Below are 23,315 nucleotides of genomic sequence, written 5' to 3'. Positions count from 1 at the left end.
CACATATGCAGGCCCCTATGCCTAAAAAACAAATTATCAAAATGGCTGAAGATTTAATTACTCTGATCGGGGTAGCCAACCCCCTCCTTCTAAGAGGCCTAGGCAAGACATTGACTATGAATCTTCAGAACAGGATTCTATTTCTTCTGACTCTTCTAATGAACAGGATTTGTCTATACCAACTTATGAGGACTCTGATGCAGAAGATTCCATTCCTTCTTCTTATCCCCCTGAGGATTTTTCTTTTGGGGAAACTTTACATACCTTGAGGGAACATTTCCACTGGGAAAGTCAGGATTTCTCCGAATCTAAAAAGAGACAGAGATTTTCTTCTTCTTCCTCAACATAGGCCTTTGGCTATACCTCCTGTTCTAGACATTGTTGATGTTTTTTCAGAATCTAGTATGGCTCCTGATTCTTTGCCTGCGACCCCTTGTAAGCCAGACAGATACTACAGGGTTCCTGACTCCCACAAATTCCTTTTCAAAAATCCTATTGCTGATCCTGAAACCATTTCTCAGGGTCCCATGGGCATTAAGGCCTCTACTGCTAAAAATCCTACCCCTTCTGATAGAGATTCCAGGGTGCTGGATAGATGGGGTAAGAAGGTTTACACTTCTGCAACTTTGGCAATCAGGGCTTTAAATTGTCAATTTCATATGCTTAAATATCAACAGCATATCATGGGACTGCTTAAACAGAAAATGATATTAATTTCTGACTGTGTGGAAAATAAAGATTTACAAGATTTATTGCATTCAGCTGAACAAGCTGGAGAACATACTTTGCAATGTGGTTTTGATTCTTTGGAGGCCTCTTGCAGGGGCTGCTGTAACTGGGTCTGTGTTTAGAAGGCATGCTTGGCTCAAAGAGCAAACTCTGCCTGATCATTTTAAAGCAAAATTGTTGGATGCTCCTTTACAACAGGACCGTCTCTTTAGTAATAAGGCTGAAGAAGTTTTAAAAAATATGGAAGATAAAGCTAAATCTCTGCAAACTGTGAAAGATTTCTTACAAGAGCAACCCTCAAGATTTAGTAGGCACTGGCCTACTAAGAACTGGTCCTTTCCAGTTCCTTTGAGAGCCACTCAAGTCAAACCCAGACATTCCAAAAGGCTCCAGGTTTCAGTCACAAGGGACTTTTAGAACAAAACAATGGGGTGCCTCCACCTCCAAATCTGGAAACAACAAGGCACCTCCCTATGGTAAACAGTCTCAATGACTTCCTCTACATTCACCAAGCACTTATCTTTTAGCCGCCCCTTTGGGGGGAAAACTGGCATTTCATGCACGAAACTGACCACTCATAACCCAGGACAAATGGGTTTTAAATATAGTATCCCAGGGATACAGATTTCATTTCCACACGTTGCCAATCCCAAACAGATGGCCAGACCTGCCCCCAAATCAGTGGGCAGAGGCCCAGAAACAAGTTCTGTCCCTCATGAACATGGGGGCTATTCAGCCAGTACCAGAAGAGGAAAAAGGACAAGGTTTCGATTCAAGACTTTTCCTGGTACCCAGAAAAGACAAATCATGGCATCCAATTCTGAACTTATCCACTCGAAACACATTTCTGGACATTCCAAAATTCAAGATGCTGACTCTTCAACAGTTACTTCCTATGCTAGGCAAAGATGCCTGGTTGGTAACTCTAGACTTAAAAGAGGCTTACCTGCATATCCCAATCAGGGAATCTTGCAGAAGATACCTCCGCTTCAAAGAAGGCTAATTGCATTACCAGTTCTCTGCACTGGCCTTTGGCTTATCTCCTGCACCCAGGGTCTTCACAGTGTGCCTGGCTCCAGTAATTGCATTTTGCAGGCAAAGAAATATTCAAATATATCCATACCTGGACGATTGTCTAATTCAGGCAGAAAACAAGGATATTCTCCTAAAGCATCTGGCATTTGTAAAAAGGTTTCTAACTTGTCTAGGGTACACCATAAACAAAAATAAATCACAACTGGTACCCTCTCAAAAATTACATTCCTGGGTGCAAGCTTGAATACAACTGCCCAGATGGCTTGCCTTACACCAGAAAAGCAAATTCAATTGGTGACTTACTTCAAACAGGTGGCCACAAAAACCCTGCTATCTACAAGACAAATTCTGCAAGCCTAGGGGTTCCTGGCCTCCTGCATTCTTCTAATTCCATATACAAGAATGCCTATGAGGAAACTTCAGTGGTACTTAAAATGTTTATGGAGTCAACATTGTCACAGCCTGGAAACATTGATTCCTATCATACCTTGCCTGCAGCTAGAGTTCCTATGGTGGGCAGAGGCCTGCCACCAAATCAAGGGACTGCCATTCACTCCACCCCCTGCTACCCAAACCCTAACTACAGACGCATCAGACTATGCTTGGGGGGCTCATCTGGCAGGGAAATGCATTCAGGGCAAATTGAGCCCAAATCAAATGCACCTTCATATCAATCAGAAAGAGATGCTACCTGTACAGAATTCTCTGACAGCCTTCAAGGACTACCTTCATCCAGGACGATTAATGATAAAGACAGACAACACCACAGGTATGTGGTACATAAACAAGCAGGGGGGTACACTTTCCTACCCCATTTGCAGACTAGCCATGGCATTGGAGAACACGGCCTTGACCTACTGAATACAACTACAAGCTCAGTTCCTGCCAGGAAAACTGAATACTCTGGCAGACGAACTAAGCAGAAATCTCAAGGACCCACACGAATGGAAAGTGGAACCACAAATTTTCAACATGTTGACATGCAAATGGGGGAGTCCAGACATAGGTTCATAGATTAGTACTAAGCTAACTGCCCTTGCGAGCCATTTTAAGCCTAGCCAATTATCCCCTGTGAGATTCAAACCCTGTACCTTGCATTTGTAAGGCAAACACCTTAACCATTAGGCCACCCTCCCACCCATCTTTTTGCCTCACCCCAGAACTATCAGTTGGACAAATTCTGCACAAGAACTCATCACAAAAAACCTTGGAAAGTGGATGCTCTATCATTCAGATGGAAAAACCTATCAGCCTATGCTTTTCCCCCTCTACCTCTGCTCTCCAAAGTTCTACTAAAAGTCAGACAGGACAAAGCAAAAATGATTCTAATTGCTCCAGACTGGCCTCACCAACACTGTTACCCACTCCTGTGCAATGTGTCACAGCTTTCACCGTGGCACCTGCCTCAGACACCTTACTTACTGTCTCAGCAGAATAACCAAAGTCTGCACACTCGGCTCCAAACTTTGAATCTTGCAGCGTGGCTAATCACCTAAATTCACCCTTGGCATCCCTCAGCAAAACTGTGATGGATGTCATTTTGGAGGCGAGAAGGCCTAGTACTAGAAAATCTTATGCTGACAAATGGAAAAGATTCTGTGCCTGGAATCAATCACAAGGAACAAGTTCAGCAGTGTCCAATATTCCTCAGATTTTACAATACTTAACTGAGATGCTTCACAAGGGCATGTCCTTTTCTTCCATAAAAATCCATGCCTCTGCCATTTCAGCTCATTACAACACAGAACCTCCCCTCTTCTCTCATCCTCTGCTAAAGCAGTATCTCAGAGGGACCAAAAACTTAAGACCTCTCAGGAGAGCTCCAACCCCTGCCTGGGACCTCAATTTAGTATTGGAAAAACTCGCTCTCCCTCCTTTTGAGCCAGCTGCTACTGCAGACCTAAAATTTCTCTCCTGGAAAACAGCTTTCCTTTTAGCAGTCACTTCAGCCAGAAGGATTTATGAATTACAGGCTCTTATGGCAGTGGAGCCTTTCATTATTTTTCATGCAGACAGGGTGTCTCTCAGGACCAATCCATCCTTCATGCCTAAGGTGGTATCCAGTGTGGCTCTTAATCAGACCAATCATTCGTCAACTTTCTTTCCCAATCTGCAGAACAAGGGGGAGCGGATTCTGCATTCATCGGATGTACACAGACAACTTAGATTTTACTTAAACAGGACAAAATCTCTAAGAAAATCTGAACAACTACTGGTGGCATTTGCTGCAGTGGCAGAGAGAAAGGCTATTTCAAAACAGACTATTTCCAAATGGATAAGCCATTGTATTCGTTTTTGCTATATGCACCATGGTAAAACTATCCCCCAGGGGATCAGATCTCATTCCACCAGAGCTGCATCTACTTCTACAGCCTTTCTCAGAGGTGTTCCTACCAGAGACATTCTAGAAGCTGCTACTTGGAGCTCAGTTCATACGTTCACCAAACATTACCATTTACCTTTCTTCTCTAAATCCAGAGCTGGCTTTGCCACTGCTGTCCTGCAGGGCCATATAGCTGGTCCTAATGCTGTATAAACCCATCCTCCCAACCATAGCTTTGGGAATTTACCCAAATGTAATGACTACAGCAGTGAAACACGAAGAGCATAGTACAGTTGTGTACACTTACCATAAATGTAGATGTTCGAGTGGATTCACTGTTGCAGTCCTGGTTACCCACCCTCCAGCCCCCTGTTTTTCTCTTACTATACTTTCTTTTACTATGCTTAAAAGCCTTTTTGGTGTGTTTTAAATTTTATATATATATATATATATATATATATATATATATATATATATATATATATATATATTTTGCTCCCTATTTGGGGAGCACCTGACATCTGGGGCAAAAAAAACTGATGTAATGGCGTCGGCTGCATGTTTTATACACCTGACGACCTAATGTCATGGAAGAAGGGACAGCAACCAATGCAGGACCCAAGACTTTGTTAATCAGGCCGACTGAGGGCAACCTGCCAGCAGATTACCCAAATGTAATGACTGCAACAGTGAATACACTCGAACATCTACATTTATGGTAAGTGTACACAACTGTACTTTCCCACTTCCGTCTGGGAGTGGAGCTTGGAATGTATTTTTATCTTCCCCTAGGAGGGTATAGTTTGCTTTGGAGAAGTTTTTTAGTCTAACTTCACCTTTTGTGAGTTCTGGTGTTAGTGCCAGTTCAGAGGCGACTGGTTTGTGGCAAGATTTAACTAATGAGGGTACGACAGTTGCGGTGGTGCATCTGTTTATCATGTTAGTGAGGACCAGATTTTTTATGTTTGCTCCTCTTGATAGGGTTTGGACAATTTGTTCCAGGGCATTTGAGTTTAAGTCAAGGAACTTTTGCACTAGTGAGTTAGGGCTACAGTAGTTTTCCCAGTTGATGGTGGGATAATTGAAATCCCCCAACGCCAGAGTGTTTGGCAGTATTTGGATTGACTCCAGTTTGGTCAAGTAGGCCTCGTGCATTTCATGATCTGTGGAGGAGGATCTATAACTAGCTATGATTTGAATGGGGGTCTTATCCAGCATAATCTGACCTTGGAGTAAATCCATGGAGTTGTCCAGTCTAAAAAGTCAGGAGGTGAATTTATCTCCAATATAGATAGAAACACCGTCTCCTTTGGTTCTCACATTTTTGTTTTTCGGTCTAAAGGTGTGGAAGGCATTATAGCCTTGCAAGGCCCGGGTACTCTCTGAGGCCTTGGACCACATTTCTGTGACTTCACAGACATCTACATCCTCGAGTGATAGAAATGCTTCCAGGGTGTGCAGTTTTTGGTTTAAGCTCCTAGTGTTGAGCAGCATAACTCTTATTTTGTTATGGTTGACAGTTTTCACATATGCAATTTTATTTTTGAGACCTTTCCTAAAAAAGGCACTTTGGAGAGGCAAGAGCCTTTGTCAGCAGCCAAATGCCTAGTGGTGCCAGGTGCAAACCGTTTCTGGCAAACCAGCGATGTTTGTCGACCATGTCATCCCAGGCTGACAGAAACTGGATCCCCTTTGAATGTTCATCGAAAACTAAGCCACTTATTGAAATTGATCATTTTTTGTTTATAGTGTGGCATCATTCTAGGTGAGGTTAATATGCTGCTCAAAGTTTGAGACATATCTGCCTGGGACACATACTTGGAGAGCTCAAGTCATGTCTCTTTTTATATAGTCCACCGAGTTACGTCTCAGGTCATTCACTCCAACATGAACTGTGACAGAGTCATAATGGCACTTATTGCCAAGAGATTTAAGTACATGCATGATCTGAAGAATCCTGGCACCGGGCAAGCAGCTGACCGTGACTTCCTCCTTGTCTAACCTAGTGAGTGGGACATCCTTGTGTCTCACTAGAGAGTCTCCAATGACAAGAAAATTTGTTTTTTGAATGTTGCACCTTGAGGGCTTGGTAGTTGAGACACTGGTTTTGCTATTTTTCTTGGGTGTTGTGAGAACTGTGTTAGTTGTAGCAGTGTCTTGTTGTGGAGGTCTCTGGTGTTTCAGTAGTTTTTTTGAGACAATCTCCGCGTGTGTTGTGTTGAATACATACTATGTGTATGAGTAGTGGTACTATGTGCATGAGTAGTGGTGGGTGAGTTGACATCCTCTTCAGTGTTACTGTTTTGAGTGGGAGAAAGCAGGGATTCAAGATTCTTGATGCAGATACATCTCTCGCACTCTGTACTAGTGTGAGTTATTAGTAGAGGGTTGTCAGTGTACATGATGCAGTTGCTACACTGCCTCAGGAGACCCAAGTCAACAATGCTGGCAGGAGAAACAAGGGTACTCCAACTGTCCATAATGCTAGGTTTGAAGAACTGTTATCACAAAGTGGGGGCTTTCAGGACTGATCTAGGAGGTGCTCTGTAGATGGATATTTCCGATGGGGTTTTTGACTGGTGGTTTAATTAGTCACAGCTCACTAGCAATACTTCTTATACCAGAGATGTACTATAGATGAGGAATATACTAATGTACTACAGCTGTATCTAAGGGAAAAAGTATTGAAATTATCTGTCCGGCTATGGTTCACAATTGAACAGCAGTATGCAGTGCTGTACAACGTGCAAACAAACAGAAACCTGCTCAAACACAGGGCTTAAATACCAGAAGCTAAGAACTTAAAAAAAAAAAAACACTTTAAAAAAACTCAAAAGAGCCAATGAGGATGCTTTCTCCGAGCCCTAGACCAATCACCCTTTACCAGACGGGTTCCAGTCAGCACACTTCTCTCACAAGGGTGCAGAAGAGCCCCTTCTAGTCAAAGATGGCTTGGAAATTGTGATCAGAATATAACAGACACTATGCTACAGCTGCTGGCTACTAGCTGCATTAATTTAGGTGGGAAACACTAAAAATGTTTTAAACAGCAGAAAAAACAGCAAGGAGACACTAACGAATGTTTTAAACAGCAAACAAATCAGTTCTTTAAAACACTGCTTGGTGGGAAAACAGAACAGATGCTTTGCAATTAGTGAAAAGTAGCAACTCCAGAATATCCTTCCTTGAGGACCACCCAAGATAACTCTAGCTCAACTCAATTGAGGAAAGGACAAAAAAGAGAATATCAGATATTACAGCTATGTACTCATCATAACTCTGCATCTGTGTTGTCTGTTTTCATCCTTCCTCAACTTTCCGCCCACCATTCCCTTTTCCCATTTTGTCTGGACCCTGGTATGACCTGAGGAGTACTCTTAGCTAACTTCTGCTGTATGGGCTCCAGTGTTTCCTTCTCTTTCTTCCCGTTTCTCACCTTTTTACCCCTTGTATTACTTATTCAGAAAGTACTATGGGGTTCTTTTTTTCATTTTTTTAGCATTGTGAGTGATAAGTTGAGGGCAAACTGATCTGAGTTAACTCAAGGAGCCTAAAGTCTGCAGAGTGGCCGAGGACGGATCTGAGGCCCATCAGCTGAGGAAGAACAAAAGCAGACAACACAGATGCAGAGTTATGGTGAGTACATAACTATAATCTTCCTCACAGGATGGGCTTGCACAAGACAGGGATTGTTTTATACACCCCAACATGATAATTTTTCATTTGACTGAGTAGATGATGAGTTTTAGTACAGTAAGTACTTTTCTCCTGAGGTCATGCAGCAGGTATTAAAGAAGGCTAAAAATCCTGCTACTAGAGAATCATACCTGGGTAAGTGGAAATATTTTCTAGTTAGTGCTAAACTGAAAGCCTTTCACTCTTGTATCAAGATTAATCTCTCAGCCATCTCAGCCTGTCTGCCCATAGATCTTCTACCCCTTTGTGCTGTGCCTCAAGTCAAACATTTTTTGAAATGGGTTTTACATATTCATCCAGATATGAAGCAAGTGTCTTGTCCTTGGGGTCTTAATTTTGTTGTTGAAAAATTAACACTGCCTCTGTATGAACCAGCTCATCAGGCAGATTTGAAGTTCTTAACCTGGAAAACAGTGTTATTCATTGCTCTGACTTCTGCTGGAAGTTTATCTGAGTTACAGGCTATTATGCTAAGTAGACCGTATCTCAGTTTTCACAGAGATAGGGTGACTTTGAGAACAAATCATTTATGCCTAAATTGTTCACATTGTTTACTTTGAGTTGCGCTATTAAGGTCACTGTATTCTTTTTAGAACCTAAAAACAAAGGTGAAAGGATTTTGCATACTCTTGAGGTCCACATGTGCTCAAATACTACAGAACAAAATCCTCAGTTTGGTCAACAGCCTATTTATTTCCTATGAGGGTAAGTAAAAAGAGATAACTAGTGTTAAACAATTTCTAAATCACGGTTTCATGTTATTTTGTTTGTTTGTTATACTCTCCATAAAAAGTCACTTCCAGGCATGTTAGGGCCCAATTTACAAGGGTATTTTCTTCCTCTATATTTTTTTGGAAAGGAGTAGACTCTAGAAGTAACCTAGAGAGGGCAGCAACTTGATCTTCTGTACATAGTTTTACAAAATGTTCCAGACTGGGTTCCTATTCTAAGTCCAGAACAAGTTTTGCTAGAATTATTCTCCAGATGCTTTTGTATTCTCAGTCTTCTTCCACCTGCTTGTTTTTCTAAGCTCTGGTAATCTATCCATACAGCTTATGCTGCTGCGACAGTGATCTAGTGATGAACATTGTACAGTTGTGTAAATAAACTTATTGTAACATTAAATATTCAGGTAGGTCACTGTTGTAGCAGGGAGATCCACCCTTCATCCTCCTTTCTTTGTACTGTATTTTCACCAGGCTATGGATGTAGTGTTAATATATTTTCTTTCTTCGTATTTGCCACTTGTCAGAGCTCTAGCCTCCCTTTCTGAGGCAAGAAAACTCTGCAAGTAGGGCATCCTACCTACTGATTTTATGCAGCTCACCCCTTGAGCCCCTCAGTGGTTATGTCATGTGGAAGGTGCACTGAAGCTTTAAAAACTGACTGGTAGTCATATCCAAGGCAGGATAACAGTGATCTATTTGAAGAGCTATTGTTTTAGAAAGTTTATTTACACAACTGTACTTTATAATTCATAATTTGATAGTCTGTCTAAACAAGCAGTCTTTGTGAGATAGATGTTTTGCACAACAGTCTGAATAGCAGTAAATGTAAACAAATGGTATTTTTGGGAAGCAAAATATTGATTTTATTTATAAAATTCAAGATGGTGCCTTAGAAAAGTCACTATTTTCCAAGATTTGGGAATCATCATTGACAGTTCTGTGTTTCAAATAGCAGATAAGAGTATATATGCAAAAACTTCAGAATTATGAGGTTTATCTGGTGGTTCTTAACAACTCAAAAACTAGAGTTCCTGAGAGAGTTGTTTGTAAGTTTAATGAAGTCAAAGTTGGAGTATGGTGACATTCACTGGTCTTCATTAAGCAAGAGATTTGTTTCCAGATTGGAAAAAATTCAATCTGTTCTTAATAAAAAGTTTGAGTGCCTAAATGGTATGATATCTTGAGTATATGAAATAGTTAGGTGAAACGATCAATGTTCACAAGGTTGCTTATGATGAATATATAATGTTTTAGAATGTTGTGGGCTACAGTTGGTTCCAGGTCAGGCACCACTTAGACTGAGGCATGATGTACATAAAAACATTTCACTATAAAGCTTGGATTCCTAACATCCCGAAGAGCCCACTAATTACCAGTTGCACGAGTATTCAGCTTGTTGCAAAAATGCAGATTCTGTATTGTTTAGTGGATGACTTCAAACAACTTACTTATTTTGTACTTAATTCTTGCTTGCGCATTCACAGTGAAAAGAGAAATACTTTAAAAAGAGGACAACAACATGAACAGCAGTGTTTTCACTGTGCTGTTAAAGCAATGGGTAGTACTGTCAGGGAACTTTAAAATCGATGATAACCCAGTGAGTCCGTGTCAAGTTATATTTTGCAACATGTGGAGAAATGTTGACATGTGACATATGTTTATAAGGAAAGTCTTTGTCTGGGAAATGGTACCCATTTCAGAGGAGGCATTCTGATATGTAGAGAAGAAAAAAGAAAGGTTTAGTATTCACTGATTCTGAGAACAGATTGTCAAAATATGGAACCACCCACCTATGAATGTTAGAAGCTGATAGCACTGATTTATTCAAAATTGAACTAAATGTGTGGACTTTTGATTGACAGGATTTTCTTGACTGCTTTTTCCTCATTCTTTGTCTGTATGGTTAACTTTGAAACATGTAATGCAAGGAACATGTGCACAGTCCCAGATGCATTTTCTTTTCTTATCAAGAGCCTGATTTATTCCAAACACTGCACCCTAGTTAGCAAGTTATGAATTTTACAGCTACAGTTATTAAAGGTGCAAGCACTTAACCCATTCCAGTGCTATTTTATGCAACTGCAATTGAAATAGTGCGTCTTTTCTCATTAGCAGCTAATTCAAAGTGTTGTATCCTTGCTGTAAAGTTTGTAACCCACTACAAAGAAGCAAGAATTTAATTCTCTTCATCTAGCTACTGGCCAATGTTTGCATTAGACTGTTTTGTTTTTTGACTTCTGTTAACACTTCAAGAGGCATATTTCTTCAAAGCTACAGTTGTCAAGTGCTTCTGCCTGTAGGGATCCTTAGACAAGTTCATTTTTCTTTCCTAGATAATAACTTAAGTTCACACTGCATTTTTTCTAACCGATTGAGAATCCATGGCCTCCCAACACCTGTCCTATGCAGACAAGTTCAAATAACTATCACTCTGCTCGGTATCGTACAGACTGCTTAGAGGTGATCTATGTCTCGCCTGCAAGAGATGCTCCATATCTGTAAGTCTAACTCCTTGGCATTACATGCTTGAGACCGTCAATGGAATAGACTTCCTATACATGTCAAACAGAATACTTTGCTGACCCTCTTCAAGCATAGCCTTGATGAGTGGATGGAAAACCACAAATCTGTTCCAGGGGTTCCATCTGTCACTCATTGACAGGGGCAACAGGTGCTGACTGAGGTTACTTTTTTGGGGATAAACTCTTGACTAGGTCTGTAAGGGCCTCAGGGCCATTAGCCTACTAACCTCCTGTGATCCTATGATTGGTTTTCTCTCCCCAAAAAAATCTGGAAAAAAAAATGTATACAGAGGTTATGGGAGACATAAAAAAAAACTCATCTTAATTTTGCAAAGGTACTGTCTCTGTTATTGTCAGGGAATGCAGGCACTCTTTACTCCTCTTAATTTTGCAAAGTCTCTGTTATTGTCAGGGAATGCAGGCAAACAGGTTGTTGTCTGCACAGAATGGATTGGGGTCTTCTTTAGAAGTTTCTTTACAGCTGTTTATATGCTTAGCATACATATACAGTAGTTGCTTTTTAGGTTGCTTCTTTGTCTAATGTCCCTTAGATACCATGTACTACCTTTGTGAAATATTACTCATTAAGCACAATTGCCCCCTCCCACCATACCGTAACTGGTAATATTTGTATTGTGTTTTCCACTCTTTTGTTATCTATGTCAGAAACTCTACATTGTGCAACTTATGCACAAGTATAAATATTTTTGGTCCACTTTAGGTAATAAGAGTTAACATGGCAGTCCCTGTAGCCTATTGAACATCTGTTTGCCATTATTTGTTACTGCATTAGCACTTGGTATGTTTAGTTATGTTGCAAGAAGCATTACTGTTTATTTTAGGTGATTATGATTAATATTGGGTGCTGTGATTAAGCTGCTGGTCATGACTAGTTTATTATATGTTTAAGAAATGGATTCCAAGAAATTATTGGAATCCATTTTGAGAATATGTAACATTCTGAAGTTGTGATTGGGAGACCTGATCATATTTATTTGTAATGCAGGGGGAGTTTTAGCTATCTCGATGTATTACAGGCAACAAGAACACTGTGGTAGCATGAACTGTCATAACAGCTTTAAAAGCTGTAATGCACCTCACACTGCCAGACAAGCTGCAGCCACAAGTGTACCTGTAACCATCTAACAACTTTAAAAGCTGTTAGACACTTTTGTTTTTGATGATTGTGTGGCAGCACAAAATGTGTAACCTGTTTTCCAGTGCAGTTCTTTGGTGGCTACAATTTGCATGTTAACACAAAGCTCGCTAATGAGAGAGAGAGGTTTGTGTGAGAATCATGTTATAACAAGGCAGTTAGCAATATTTTTGTATATGAGCCTTACTATAACAAGTTTTATCTTTTTTTCCCTGCTTTCAGACAATAAACAGTGTGTTACATGTATTGCAATGCTGTTATGAAAAATGTTTTCTTGTTTAAAAGGTGCATCATCAAATGAACAACTGGGGTCTTGTCCTTATTGTCTCACAGCATTTTAGGCTTTGTGGCTGGAATCATGTTATGTGTGTAAGTTCAGGTCCTGAATGTAAGATCTAACTAATTCTCTGGGCACTGTTCAAATGTAATTAGTACTGTACTTCACGTGTTTATTATTTGGCTTGCTAATTCTGTTTTTCCCCTACTCCATTCCCCTGCAAATACACTAATTGCATTACAGGGCATATTTATAAAAATAGCTGTCACTGTATTCTGTTTTAATGTTTTTATAACCTATTTTGTCTGCTTTTCTGTTTTCCTTCTTCTCTAGGTGCAGTCACCCAGTACCCCAGCACTTTATTCATACTTATTGCACTCACCATTGCTTACATATTAGGGATTTAAAATTTAAAAACCTGCTACCAAAGGTGCATAACCCCTACAGCAATTCACTTGTAAGTGAGTCCACGTACAGCATTTCAAAACATGTCCCCCCCCCCCCCCCAAAAAAAAACATGTCTTTTTTCGAACAGTCTGATGTCATATGTTATATCCCATTTTACTTGTGGCTGTGAAGTTCATAATTCACTTCTAAAGGTAAGGATTTTTGCTTCACTTAGTCAACAACAGGCTAGTACATGTCTGCATTAAATACACTGTGTATATATTTGTTTTCTTGCTTAGCATCTCTAGAGGCCTATTTCACAGCACTTACCTTTGTGAATGCTTTTTGTTTTTACGAATCCCAAGGCAGAAATGATCCAGGCAGCCTGGGTTTAATTAGTGATGTAGGCATTGGATGAGCTATATGGGGAAGGTGAAGAATGATGAGGCAGAGCTTGCAAACCTCTGCTGGGGGAGGATTTGAGGTGTGTGTTCCAGGATGCACAGTTAGACTATAGTCCTTGGTGGAGACCAGACACATATGATGGTATATGCCTATGAAGAAGGGGTGAAGCTGCAGTGATAGTGTTGTTCATTGTAGCAGGTGGCTAGCCTCCACACACACACACACACACACACACACACACACACACACACACACACACACACACACACACACACACACACACACACACACACACACTCTCACTCACACACACACACACACACACACACTCTCACACACACACACACACACACACACACACACACACACACACACACACACACACACACACACACCATAGGACTTTGTGGGCATGTTCATTGAAGGATTATGTGGCTTAAAAGGGAATAAAAATCTGTCTGCCTGTATGATAGCCATGCTGTGATTGTGACTGTGCTTTCTTCTCATAAAGGGAAGCAAATGGTTGATAACGGCTGTGGTAGTGAGTTGATGTTTGGCAGGTATGCAGAAGAAAAAAAAAGAATTGCAAGACAAGCTTGACTTTCTTCCCTTCATTATGATTTAATTTCAGTATACATTTAGCAACTAATTAGCATTCTTTCAGTAAAGTCTAATAAAGTAGTATGTAAAGGTCACAGAAGGCTATTTTAAACAACTCGGCTTTTCTTTCCAAATGTAATGTCTCCAGTATATCACCTGTGTACATGTGCTCCAAACTCACTGCCTGGCTTAGAGCTTGGATCAGACAGGTACATTTTCCACCTGCTCTAGGTTTTTAAATGCATCCTTGCCCTAATTCCACCTATTTTACTTAAGTACTTTTAATTGCATGTGCATCCATAATATCAGAGTATGTTCTTGTACTGTTGTTTGTTTCTAAATTTGGTAGAAAAGCATTTATACATTCAGGCGGTATCAGAGTAAATCCTTACTGTTCTTTGTTTCTAAACTTATTAGAAAAATGTGTACATTCAAACAATTCCCTAGCATTTTCTCATTTTCTTTTCTTTATCTTATTCATACTACCCATTAATTACATTACCGCTCAGCCTTTTTACTTCATTTTTTTCTGCACCATACTCCCTTTTTACCCCATTTTCCTTTCATACTAAAAGAAAATCCTCACGTCACTCTGCCTCCTGCTATCTTGTTTGCTTCCTTAATGTCCTAGTCAGAAGCATGTACATATATACTACTCAGTTAATACTTGCCTTTTTAGTCTCATATGACCATTCAAACAGTTATCTGTTCATTCTTCACTATTCTTCTAAAGGTGAGAATTTTAGAGGTTTCCTTTTCTTGATGATTCTTTCCCTGCTGTGCTTATGCTTATACAACCCTTCTTTCTACTACTCAGGTAACTCATCCTGTTCACCATACACGTCTCATATTCCTAAGGTTATCCTTCACTTCCTAGCTCACAGTCTCACTACTCTAGCATTTCTCCTGTTCACCAAAGTCCTCACCGTGTATTTTTTAAAGCTAAGAACCTTAGATGCTGCCCAAGTCAATTTTATGACAGGAGAACGAAGGACCCGACTTCTCTTTCTCTTTTTGATTTCATTTGACCTACAAAATAATTGGATTTCTCTTTCAAACTGGTGTTACTTTTCTTTAATGCTTTATGTACAGCCTTCCACTTAACCTGCTTCAGTTCTTCCCTACTTGGTCTGTTTCTTCTGTAATACCTAAGGAATGCCCATAAAAGCATGAGACATGTTTACGATGAAGTCAAATCCACTGAAACTTTGACTACTTCCACAAACTGGATATTCTGTGATTTACTAAGAATGGAAACAACTTCATGGCCTGTAATTTATTCTCCATGGTCAATTATTTATTCTCCTTGCTGACCTTATTGTGGAATGAATAAGCTGTAGCACAAACAGCTGGACAATACTCATCTCATCATTTCCACAGACACCCCTTGTTGATTATTTTATTGACTTTCTTGTTCTTAAGTCTTTGGGTAGATGTTACTTCACTTTTGTTTATCTAAATTCCATGTGTGACTTCTTCCCCCTTTCATGTCACTCTGGTCGGTCCATTAAAAAAAAAAGTCCCCTAACCATTTGTTAGTTCCTTAGCTTTCACTTACATAAAGATAACCCAGTTTTCAGTAAGCTTTCAGTTGATTGTACCCATCTTCGATGTCTCTCCAGTCCCAATGATTGTGTCTCCTTTTTCTACACCTTTTTCCTTTTTCCTTCCTATTGGACTTGTTTTTCAAGTCAGAAAACTGACTACATGGTACGTTCTGTTCATGGCTTATAACTGATAAAAAGGAATGTGTGACAGACTGTGTATGGAACTTCTGAAAGGTTACCGATTTCTGTACAGCTTTTAGTATAACAAATTAGAGCATTCAGAGTGAAACATCTTCCAGTCATTTGGGGAGATGGTCAGAATTTTGAATAATATAAAACTGTTAACTAACTCTTGATATGTTTTCTGTTTTTTTTTCTTCTGTTATAAATCTTGCAAAACTAATAAAAATTATATTTGGAAAAAAAACTATTAACTGACATATAATGTTGTCATACCTCCTTTGTTTAGACCTTTTTGTTGCTTGCTGCATCTTGTAACATTGTTAGACTTTTCACCCCATAGGCTTGTTTTTAGTGTTTGACATTAAAATAAAATGTTTAACCTTTCACATAAACAGATGTGAGATATTTGAACATGTACTACAGTATATCATATTTAGTTTGCTAGCGAAGACCTATTATATGCACTTAAAGGACTGTTTTTGAAGTCTTTTTATATAATATTTCATTCTATTTCATTGCTCCTCTTTTTCTGTCTGTAGTAGGTTTTATTTTTTATTGTGTACATAATATTGTCAATTTTGTGTTTTTATCTTTGCAAACTGATGTACCTCTTTTGTCATATTCTACCAGATTACATTCTAAAACTACCATGTTGAAAATATGCCCCTAAGAATTGACCCAGTTTTTTTTGCCATTTGGGAACTTGTGTGGACAGCGACCTGACTTGGCTAGCATGTCCATTATTGGGGGGAGTCTTCAGTAGTGCACAGTTTGTAAACAAAGGGATTGTGTTTAGAGATCTGAGGATGTCATTGTCCCCCTTTACTCAGCCTTCATTAGGCCAGTCATGGAGTCTAATGCCCCTCTTGGCATGCATTTGTCCAGACACATTCAACAAATGGAACGCACACAGAGATACCTAAAAGGATGCAAGGCCTAAATAACATGTCCTACATGGACTGACTCAAGCCCTCTCACTAAACTCTGTATCCTACAGACTGCTAAGAGGTGACCTATGTCAGGCATTCAAGGCATCCTCCAACCCAGTACTGATGGATTTACTGCACATCAGCAAGTCAAATGGCATCAGAAATATTTGGTCTTGTTATCTAAACCTCCCCTGCAACATGGTTTGGCAGAATAGATTTATCTCGCAGAGGATACTGCTGCTCTGGAACATATTTCCCATCCATATAAAACAAAGTTCATCCTTGTCCATATTCAAGCACGACTTGGATCTACTGATGGAAAACAGAAAAGTTACCCCAGGACTTCCCCCCAGTACTACTAATGGACAGCGGTAGCTCCTAAATGCTTTATCCCATGCATAGGTCCCCACAAATTATCTATAGTATTATTCCAGTTATTCTTATTATGGATAATATACAATTCATAGGTTCATAGGTTGGTACTAGGCTATCAGCCCTAGGGCCTATACAAGCCTAGCCATAACAATTCCCTGGCTATTTCTTCCCACACTATTTACTTCCCTGAACACCTGTCTAGCAGGGTGACTGACGTGATCCCTGGGGTGAATTTCCTTTCTCCCTTCCAATCATCAAGGTTCCTTTTGAAGAGAGCCAAAGAGGCACTCTGCTTGACATGTATGGGCAATCTATTCCAGAGTCTGGGGAGTCTCTGGGTCAGGGACCTATCCCTCCAGCATGTTTTGTTTATTGTGATGACAAGGTTTAGATCCTTGGAGCGTGTGGCTCTGAGGGATTGGGATTTCTTTAAGTGTAGCATGTCCAACAGCTCTGGGTTTGACATGGCCTTGTATGTTAAGCAGAGATCGCCTCTGAGTAAACGATATGCGACAGAGTATAGATGGAGTTTTTTAAGGCTGTCAGCGTAGGGCATCTGCTTTAGGCCTGTGATTCTTTTAGTGAGGTATTTCTGTGGCCTTTCCAGTTGTTGCAGATGTCTTGAGAGGTACATACGAAACGGGGCGTTGTATTCTATAATGGGTCTAAGGAGGGATGAGTACAGTGGGACAATGACCTCCTTTTTTTCTGGATGAAAAGGCCTTAGTGATGAGGTGTGCCACATAGAAGGATTTCTTGACTGTTGTGGCGATGTGGTTATCGAAGGTGAGACCACTGTCCACCTGTGTCCCTAAGTCTCTTCTCACACTTTCGGTGTTTAGTGTACTGCCACCTATATGGTAATTCACGGATACATGTTTTTTCCCAAAGGGGATAACTATACATTTCTTGGCATTGAGCTTGAGCCCATGGCACTGGCACCAAGTATCTGTTTCTGTAAGGCCCTTTTGTAGAGTATCCACATCATTTGGGGATTCAATAATGGCTCCCAGTTTGCAGTCATCTGCGAACTTTGTTAGCCAGAGTCCCTTAGTGTTGGCCTGTACTTCAGAGAAGTAGATGCCAAACAAGAGCGGTCCCAGAACTGAACCCTGAGGTACTCCACTTGTCTGGAGCTGGATTTGGAGTTGGCTACTTTTACAGTGTGGGTTCTATCAGTAAGCCAGTTAGCAACCTATTGTGTGACATAGGGATTAATGCCCAGCTTAGTAAGTTTATCTATGATTCCAGAGTGGGGGATGGTGTCAAAGGCCTTGGCAAGGTCTAGATAGGCTGTGTGGACCACCTTACCCTTGTCCATGGCTCTGGAGACTGATTCGAAGAAGTCAGTTAAGTTCAGGAGACAAGATCGGCCCTTCACAAACCCAAACTGGGTGGGGTCCAGTGTTTGAAGGTTGCCAATGTCTTTGTTTATAAGTTCCATGATAATACGCTCCATGGCCTTGCAGATAAGGCTTGTCAGACTGATGGGACGGTAGTTTCTGGGATCCAAGGTGGATTCCCCCCTTGTGGAGTGGGATAACTGTAACTCTGCGCCACTCAGTGGGCACGAAACCTGATGTGAGGCTATGATTAAACATGGCACTTAGGTGAGGTGCCAATTCATATTGTAGTTCATGTAGTACACAGCCCGGGATGTCATCTGGTCCCATGGATGCTGTATTCTTAGCTTTGGAGAGTGCGTTTTTTACCTGTGTGGCCATTATTACCAGAATTTGGCAGTCTTCCGGTATTGAGATGGGCCATTTAGGGGGTGAGAGGGGAGTGAAGTTGGCACTGAATCGATCTGCCAGGATATTGGCAATATCCTTGGGATCAGTATATTTAATGCCATTCTGTTTTAGCTCAGAGCAGATCTGAGCATTGCCATTTAGATTCTTGACATAGTTATAGAATGCCTTGTGGTTGTCTTTGGAATCTTTGGCAATTTTATTTTCGTAACTAGCTTTGGAGGATTTTATGAGGGATCTCAGTTTCTTACTGAGGCTGGTAAGGGAGTTTTTTGCATCCTGGGATTTTCCTCTTTTCTGCAACAGTTTCTTCCTTTTGTTGCTAAGTTTGTTTATGGCAGTGGACCACCAGATTGGCTTCCTTTTTTTGGATGAGAGCATCTTGGTTCTATTTGGGATGGCACGATTCATGCATGAGTGGATGTGCTTGTACAGTGCCTTAGTATAGGATTCAGCAGTTGAACTTTCAGTTCCCGTCTGCATGGGAAGTTTGTCACTTCTGACTTGAGTAGCATGAAGTTGGCTTTGGAGAAGTTTTTTATGGAGATTTCCTTACTGGGGGTGGGATGTGGATGTTAAGGGTGATTAGCTTATGGTCAGACCTGACCAACGAGGGGGTGACCATAGGTGTGGAGCATCGATTTCCCTTGTTGGTAATGACCAGGTCTAGGATATTGGAGCCCCTGGTGGGGGACTATGGATTAGTTGATCCAGGGTGTTGGAATTTATGAATTCCAAGAACCGTTGGGCAAAGGTGTTGGTACATGAGTAGTTTTCCCAATTAATGGCAGGGTAGTTAAAATCACCCAGTATTACGGTGTTTGGTTCATCTTAATATTTTCCAGTATGTTTAGAAAGGTGTAGTGAGAATTGTGGGGTATGGTGGGGGATCTGTAGCAAGCTACAATTTGGATTTCAGTCTTACCTAGTGTTAGTTGCACCTGGAGAATTTCAGACGCATTGTGTTGGGCAACTAGCCTGGTGGTGTGAATATCCTTGGTGAATATTGACACTCCTCCACCTTTAGTGTTTCGGTCCTGGTTTGGTGGCCGAAAAGTGTGGTAAGAGTTGTAGCCTGGTATTGCAGGAGTGCTCTCTGGAGCCTTGAACCAGGTCTCAGTTACTGCACAGATATCGATGTTCTCCATTTTTAGGAGTGCCTCGAGAGAGTGCATTTTGAGGTTTAGACTTCTAGCATTGAGTAGCATTACCTTCAGATTTTGCATGCTTGTACCCGTTATGGTGGTGGTTTTGTCCTTTGAACTTTGCCTAAAAAAGGCACTATAGGGGTGGCAAGAGCCTTAGCCAGTAACCTGAATCCCAGGGGCAACTGGTGCAGACCATCTCTGGCAAAGCATCGTAGTCTGTCAATCATGTCGTCCCAGGCAGACAGATACTGGATCCCCTTTGAATGACACCAGAAGCTTAGCCAGCTGTTGAAGTCAATCATTTTGTCCTTTGTCCATTGTACTCATGGAGGATTCTGTTCTTTTTTCACACTTGCAAAAAATATCTGTCTTTGTGGCTTGATGTGTGGGATGGGTAAAGCCAGTCTCTAACAAAATAAGATATGTTAATTCAAGTACAAAATGTGAAATTGCCCCACAAGGGCAGATAATTACCTATGGAACTTTAAAATAGAAAATTATGTCTGGCATACTGAACAAAGTAAGTGAAATATGTGCTTTGTATAGTTAGGCTATAATTGATTCCTGTAAGATTTACTTAAATTTATGTTTTTTATTTTTACTTTTACAATAATGTACCCACTGTCATAAGTATTTTTGATGTTTTTAGTGTGGATCTGACAGAAACTGATGAAACACCTACGACAAGCACTGCCACCTCCACCAGTGGAACTAACGACAAAGCCAGTGAGGAAGACAAAGACAACAGTCAGCTTACTTTGGTGACATGGAATATTGATGGGCTAGATGAAAGTAATTTAATAGAAAGAGCCAGGGGTGTCTGTTCCTACTTGGCTTTGTGAGTATAAAGATTTACTTTGCTAGAAAGAGGGGCTAATTTCTAGATTGACAAATAAAATAGAAAGGACTTGCTTTGACTTTAATGTCTCTCTGTATTGTTTTGCAGCTATAAGATAGTAAGGGGTTATCTTTCTCAAATAGTTTATAGTTTTATTGATTTATCTTTCTCGTATAGTTTTGTTGTTGTTTGCCTTATTAAATAGGTTGTTTTGGGCTGCTTAGGAAAAAAAATGGGGAGCTAGTGCTCTGCAACTTTTCTTACTAAATTATTCATTCTTCAAGTCTGCTGTACCTCATGTAATAATTCAGATATGGAAATTCTTGTCAATATTGTTGTGAAAGAGCTGGTCTTCCTAAAGAAGTTTTGTGATGAATTCTAATTCACCAGATCATTCTACTCCTGGAGGATTCTTTTCTTTTTTCACACTTGCAAAAAAAAAAATCTGTCTTTTTGGCTTGGTGTGTGCGCGTGTGTGTGTATGCTTACTGTCACTTAAGCTGCATTTAATTTACAGAATTATGTCAGGCATAGCTTTCAACGGGTCTACTTCATTTTCCCTAACTTCCAATTGACTGACAACCCATTTGACTGAGACCAAATGACTGAAATTTCATTTGACTGACAAGTATTACTGGCAGTCTCCAGAGCACTGTAAGGCAAGTAAATGGAATATGTCCCCTTCCCCACTGTAGTGCGACCCTGGAGTTAGAATATATAGTTAGGGGGGTGGGGAGCACTGCCCCCCACTTACTTTTGTTTTACTAAACAATATTAAACCAAAACTAAACAATATAATATGAAATTAAGTGGGGGGGCTGTGCCCCTCACACCCCCCCTAACTATATATTCTAACTCCAAGTGCCGCTCGGCCGACTCCTGAAATTTTCGTTTTCGAGTTTCAGATCCGAAGTCTTCAACTAAGCCAAGTACCCTATTGGGGATTCTTTTTCTTGCTCTAAACCGATGTCAGTAAAAGTTAACAATTGTATTTCTTGTGGAAAGCAAATACCTCATAAAGATTTTCATCCGTACTGCATTCCTTGCTTAGGCCCAGACCACGACGTACCTCGCTGTCGGTTTTGTGCCTTATTCAAACCTTGTACTATTCGTCATCGGTTCATTTACGCATCTAAATATTTTGGTACTCAGTTCAATTATCCCGAAATGGCTTCAGTAAGCCACCCGACTACTGACATTCCAAAAAAACGCAAAGATAAAGACAGAGACAGACCGTTTAGGTCCAGAGCTGCCGACTATGCTTCTCATAAGCTAGTCACCAGTTCGTCGGTACTATGTGAGGCGCTTTCGCAGCCCATGATACCCACTAGTTCAGATTTGCAGGCCTCTACTGAGACCCATTCGGAGTTCGGTATGCCGTGAGTTGCTTCTTCAACTGTGAAACCTGCGGATGTCTCTACCTTGGATGGGTCCAGAACCACTGTGCAGGCACCAGCTTCTGAGGGTGTATTCAGGCCTACTGACTTGCATATTAAACTGATGCCATCTTCTTCTTCAAGGCCTAAAACTTGATCCATGCCTAGAAAACCGACGCCCAGACTGCATGGTCAGGCCCTTATGCCTAAAAAACAAATGACAAGAATGGCTGAAGACCTTATTACTCTAATCAGGGGAAGCCATCCTTCCCCCTCTAAGAGACCTAGGACTGATTTTCCTTCTGATTCTTCTGAAAGGATTCTGAAATTTCTGTTTTCTGTGATGACCAAGATTTGCCCTTATCTACCTATGAGGATTCTGATGCAGAGGACTCCATTCCCTCCGCTTCCCCTCCAGAGGCTTTCTCTTTTGGTGAAACCTTGCATACTCTTAGGGAGCATTTTCGCTGGGAAAGCCAGGATTACTCTGACTCCAAAAAGAGGCTTAGAGAATTCTTACTCCTGCCTCAGCACTGGCCTTTAGCTGTCCCTCTTGTATTGGACATTGTAGATGATGCCTTCTTGGAATCTAGCCTGGCCTCTGACTCCTTACCCCCTGCTCCCAGAAAACCTGATCGGTATTACAGGGTACCTGACTCTCACAAGTTCCTTTTTAAAATTCCTACTGCGGATCCTGAGACCATTTCACAGGGACCCAAGGGCATTAAGACTACTACTGCCAAAAATCCTACCCGCTCTGATAGAGATTCCAGGGCAATGGATGAATGGGGTAAAAAGGTATACATTTCTGCAAACATGGCCATTAGGGCCTTAAACTGCCAGTTTCATATGTTAAAGTATCAGCAGCATATTATTGGATTGCTTAAACAGAAAATTATGTTGATTCCTGACTGTGCTGAAAATAAAGATTTACAGGATTTATTGCATTCTGCTGAACAAGTTGGAAAACATACTTTGCAATGTGGTTTTGATTCATTAGAGGCATCTTGCAGGGCTGCTGTCACTGGGTCTGTACTTAGAAGGCATGCTTGGCTTAAGGAGTAATCTTTGCCAGATCATGTTAAAGTTAAATTTCTGGATGCTCCCTTAAACCAAGACCACCTGTTTGGCAACAAAGCCGAAGAAGTACTTAAAAAGATGGAGGAAAAAGCTAAATCTATGCAAACTGTTAAAGTTTTCCTGCAAGTACAGCCTCCCAGATTGAGTAGGCATTGGCCCTGTAAGAATTGGTGCTTTCCTGCCTTTTCCAGGCCTTTTCAGTCCAAACCCAGAATCAGCAGAGCACCCAG

The 23,315-nt window shown here is 40.7% G+C and overlaps 1 protein-coding gene across 2 annotated transcripts in view; it reads left to right on the top strand.

Annotated features, from left to right (window-relative positions):
* The window catches only part of TDP2 (tyrosyl-DNA phosphodiesterase 2), a 594,646-nt gene that overhangs the window by 204,106 nt on the left and 367,225 nt on the right, over positions 1-23,315 (top strand). For both annotated transcript variants that reach the window (XM_044065748.1, XM_044065749.1), the window contains one exon: positions 20,441-20,629. In XM_044065748.1, the coding sequence (XP_043921683.1) occupies positions 20,441-20,629 (189 nt within the window). The remainder of the gene's footprint in view (positions 1-20,440; positions 20,630-23,315) is intronic.

This window comes from Protopterus annectens, chromosome 3.part0, assembly GCF_019279795.1.
Source record: "Protopterus annectens isolate FY-2018-M chromosome 3.part0, PAN1.0, whole genome shotgun sequence".
Classification (NCBI taxonomy): domain Eukaryota; kingdom Metazoa; phylum Chordata; order Ceratodontiformes; family Protopteridae; genus Protopterus; species Protopterus annectens.
The sequence above is the reverse complement of the archived record's forward strand: the minus strand, read 5'-3'. Positions and strand labels throughout refer to the sequence as shown.